Source organism: Sceloporus undulatus, chromosome 1 (genome assembly GCF_019175285.1).
Source record: "Sceloporus undulatus isolate JIND9_A2432 ecotype Alabama chromosome 1, SceUnd_v1.1, whole genome shotgun sequence".
Classification (NCBI taxonomy): Eukaryota; Metazoa; Chordata; class Lepidosauria; order Squamata; family Phrynosomatidae; genus Sceloporus; species Sceloporus undulatus.
This window is the reverse complement of record NC_056522.1, coordinates 286,460,611-286,465,391: the sequence shown is the minus strand read 5'-3', so window position 1 is coordinate 286,465,391 and position 4,781 is coordinate 286,460,611. Positions and strand designations below refer to the sequence as shown.

Sequence of the window (4,781 nt, the reverse complement as noted above, 5' to 3'; positions counted from 1 at the left end):
ACAATAAGAACAATAGAGAACTATTAAATATCTCCAAATATACCACCCTCCAGGTTCCTCCAGTAGCTGTGAAATCCAGTAAAACATAAAATAACAGCTGTGTTTTCAAATGGAGCCCACTGAAAAGAATACTACCAGCACTCTCTTCTGTCTTTACAAAGTGGTGTAAAGATTATTCAAATGTTTTGTTAGCCTTGATGAGAAAGGGTGACTCAATATGTTAAGACATGTTGAAAAAATTGAGACAATAAGAACAATAGAGAACTATTAAATATCTCCAAATATACCACCCTCCAGGTTCCTCCAGTAGCTGTGAAATCCAGTAAAACATAAAATAACAGCTGTGTTTTCAAATGGAGCCCACTGAAAAGAATACTACCAGCACTCTCTTCTGTCTTTACAAAGTGGTGTAAAGATTATTCAAATGTTTTGTTAGCCTTGATGAGAAAGGGTGACTCAATATGTTAAGACATGTTGAAAAAATTGAGATTTTTCATTCCTGTTTAAAAGTGAAAAGGACAGCACTTTTTTATGAGCAGGAATAATAGCAAAAAATGAGGGTGGGTAGTTGTTTTTTTAACAAAATATTTGGTGGGGGGTTTGCAGAAAATACTGTATATTCATATCAAATATTGTAGGGTTTGCAACAAAATGTTGGCTGGCATCCTGCATTTCAGCTATGAATTCTAGACTTACAGATCTGAAACTGCTGTATATTTAGCAGTAGTATGGGTATTTTTGTAACTATGAATGCAGTGCAGGATCTCAGTCAACGTATTTTCTACACCAAAAAAAAAAAAAGGGGGGGGGGGAGGCTGAGATCCTACATTAAGCTATGTGGTATATGGCACATGACAACAATGTGGTCTTAAGGATTACCTCTGCTATGCAAACCTTACAGTGAATGGCAAAGATGCAAAACCTAAATGTGCAACCAAATGCAAATACACGTGTACATCAGACAAAAATATCCAGCTGCTTCCACTGGAGAATCTATGCATGTGTAAGAAACTAAAACAGAATTTTAGTCAATGTATTTTGTACAAAGAATAAATAAAAATCTTTGCAAGATTTTCACAAAAAATGCCCCCCCCAAAAAAAATATCTTTATGGCATTTCACCAAGTGACAAAAAATTGACTGTTGTCATTCTCATGAGAAACCTTTAAAAAAAAGCAAAAGTTTATTTTTATTATATCTTGGATTAAGAACATGATGCATTAAAAGGTAGGTTCAGTGGAATGTGTTTTCAAATAATTTTCCTAATGGTTCAATTTCATGTATATTTACACAGAAGTATGACCAATTGTTTTTAAATGTAGCTTTAATGGTTTAAAGATCCTTGCTCTGGCCCTAAAGGTTGTTCTTGTTAACTAAATTTGACTTTGACTGATGAATGAGAGCTTTGACTTATGAATGAGATACCTATGAATGAGAAACCTCCAGTTACCCTGTCATCAACAGCCTTGCTCAGGTCCTGCAGATTTAAGACTGTGGCTTCCTTGACTGAGGGCCAAAACAGATGGCCCTGAAGAAGCAGTTTCAAACCAACCCTCAGAAAGCTGGGTGAGGGCTGTGGTAACCACACACCGCAGCCCCAATCCATCCAGCTTCTGCCCCAAATAGAAGAGGAAAAATCTGCTCCTATTTGGGGTGGAAAAAGCCACCCTTTTGCTGCTGGCCAGCTTTTTTTGGTTTCAGGGCAAGTGCTATCTAAATGCCATGCCTCTGAGTCACCTGGAAGCTGTCCAATGTATAATTGCTGCCATAGCTTCTGGGCGACTTGGGGGCATGGTGTGTCTTAACGCAATGTCCCTAAGCTGGCTAAAAGCTGTCTTTACTGGTCCATCTGTTTCTGCCCTGAGTCTATCTATTTGTAGTCCTAATTTTAGGCACGGTACAGACTGCTCCAAAGGGGCGGGTCTGTGGTGCCCCTTTTAGCTCCAGGTTGGGGGCAGGGCAGCCTCACCGGCAGCCCTGCGGCCCCAATCTGGAGTTTTTCTGGACCACAGAGAAGCAGCATAATCCTGCTTCTCCATGGTGCAGTAAAGGGGTGTCCTTGGGTCTTCATGCCCCTGGACACCCCAGGAACCAGAGCCATAGGAGAAAGAGGCCACCCATTTGGATGCTGCAGGAATGATGTACACACCCAAAAGGAGCTCCGTTTCAGAGCTCCTTCCCGCACCGCAGCCAGGCCACCGTAAGTGGCTTGAGGTGGCACTGAGACGTCACACATGTGCCACACCGTGTGGACATGGCATGTGAATGATGTCATCATGGCGGCCCCCATGTGAACGGGAGGCCACCATGATTACGCCACCACCATGTACTAGTGTTGCGGAGGATGTGGTCACTCCGCCCCTGCGCGACCCTAGTTTGTGGCCAGGCCAGCACAAAGTGCTGATCTGGACCACACCTTAGTTTCCTGGAAAAGTTCTAATCTTAGGGGCTGAACAGATGAGAAGAAAGGGGCAAACAGAGGCCTCCCCTTTGTCCTCTGGATCATTGCCATGGCAACCACGAAACACAGTTCCTTTCTGCACCGCTACCAAGGCACCATTAGCAGCCTGGAGCAGCACGATGATGTCTCTTGTGCACTGCCCCATTTCGATGTGGCACACAAGGTACGTCATCGGAGAGCACGGCAATGGCACCGGTATAGCATGGAGCTCTGTTCTTCCCAGTCCTAACTTCAGCCCCAGGCCACCGCAAAGTGACAGTCTGTACCGGGCCTTAGTTTCCTAATAAAATCAGCAAGATATACTTCCAAATGAGAGTTCCCTCATAGAATTCCACAGATATTTATACCTTCAAAATCATCTGGCATTTAGGTCTCCTCTCTATTATTGATGAGATCATACATGTAATAGAATGCATGAATTTGTTATATAATATTATAATATGCAGGGCACACTAAAAGACAGCTCGTAGCAGACAGGGCTCAGGGGCTAAATTCCTGACATTGTTGGAATCTGTATACTTAGTACTTTGTAGGACTGAACCTAACTTTGTCCAGAATTCCAAAACAATAACCAAATTACCACTTGGCTGGGAAAAACTATGTGTGTATATGTGTATACCTTCAAGTCACCTGACCTTCAAGTCATCATAGGGTTTTCTTGTATGAACAATCAGAGGTGCTTTTGCCAGTCCCTTCCGCTGAAATATAGAGGCTGTTAAGACCGGCAGTTTGGGCCAGCTTGGGGGTAGAGTCGGGGTGTAGAGCCTCCATGATGCACACCCCAGTTCCACCCCCAGGGTGGTGTGATGCCATGCACCACAGCACACGCCATCATGGTGTTCCTCTGGCACTGCACAGATATGACACAGTGCCAAAGGAGCAACGGCAAGCCATGGCAATGCAGCTATCACATCCTTTGCAGGGTACAAAAAGGAGCTGCTTTTTGCAGCTCCTTTTTGCGCCCTGCAAAGGCCAGAAGCAAGGCTGAAAAGGCTGAAACAAGGGTGACTACATGCCACCCCTTTGAGGCTATCTGTACAGCCCCAGGTGAGTGATCTCCCATCCAAGTACTAACCAGGGCTAAGCCTGGTAAACTTCTAAGATCAGACATGATCTGGTGTCTTAGGGTATTTTAAAAATAATTCCAATTTCTACGACTACATTTTTTGCTACAGAACAGTATGTGATATGGTGTCATGGAATACAGATTTAGACGAAATTGCCCTGTAACAAATGTTTTGGATATGGCAAGCTGTAATTCAAGAATTGATTTTAGTTTAACCAATTGTTCAACGTTCACTGAAGTCATGAGAGACTATGATTGAGCAACTCAATTTGGGTTTTATAACTAGAAAGGTAGATTTAAAAGTTTGCTTTAATGCCCTTGTTGGCAAATGAATTCAATATCCATTTTCTCTCTTTTCCTATCTTTATTAGGATCCCGTTGACAAGCACCTACTCATCAAAAATGTCCAGAAAGTCTGCACATTCAAGGCAATCGTGTATGAGACTGTAAAGATTCCAGGTTGTGCTGGCCAAGCAGAATCACTTTATTCCTATCCAATGGCCACAGGATGCCACTGCGAGACTTGTGACACAGACATCACTGACTGTACTACTAGAGGCTTGGAGCCAAGTTACTGTTCCTATGGTCAGAATCAAATCAGGGAGTAAGGATTCACAGTACTTTTCCTTGTATTTCCTGTCCTGTAAAAAGTGGAAGGGAGGTAAGCACCTGGGACCCATATCTGTATACACCTGTTGCATTTATCTTCAGTGGCTTCATTGTGGCATTTTAAACCAAAAGGTTTCTATGATGTTCAACAGCTGGATGCCTTTTAAAGCTCAGTTTTTCTAAGTTCCTATCCTCCCCAATCCATCTTCCCCTCTCTCCCGTTCAGGACCGCTCTCTCTCCCTTTAATGTGTTTTCCTACAGAAAGGGTGGCATGAATACCATATTCAGTGTGAGTACCACCTTGGTGCTAGAAGTACGAAGAGTAATCCCCCTACTGGCATCCACCCCACATATATACTCTTCCTTCTCAGAAAGACACAAAAGGGTCAGAGAGAGAGAGAGAGAGAAGGAGAATTCATATAACCAGTGGTTCCCAAACTTTGGTCCTCTAGGTGTTTTGGACTTCAGCTTCCAGCCAACTTAGCCAACAGTCATGAATTCTGGGAGATGAAGTCCAAAACATCTGGAGGATCCACAGATACTCCATTCCCATCCATGTTGCTTGAAAGCAAAACAGAGGTCCTTCTTACAAATAGATATGCAAATCTACAGCACTATATAAATAGAGAATAAGAATAAGAAGTC

General features: G+C 43.0%; 1 protein-coding gene across 1 annotated transcript in view; it reads left to right on the top strand.

Annotated features, from left to right (window-relative positions):
- The window catches only part of FSHB (follicle stimulating hormone subunit beta), a 4,316-nt gene extending 182 nt beyond the window's left edge, over window positions 1-4,134 (top strand). The window contains exon 2 of the mRNA XM_042445761.1: window positions 3,898-4,134. Within this exon, the coding sequence (XP_042301695.1) occupies window positions 3,898-4,134 (237 nt within the window). The remainder of the gene's footprint in view (window positions 1-3,897) is intronic.
- Window positions 4,135-4,781: the final 647 nt, after the last annotated feature.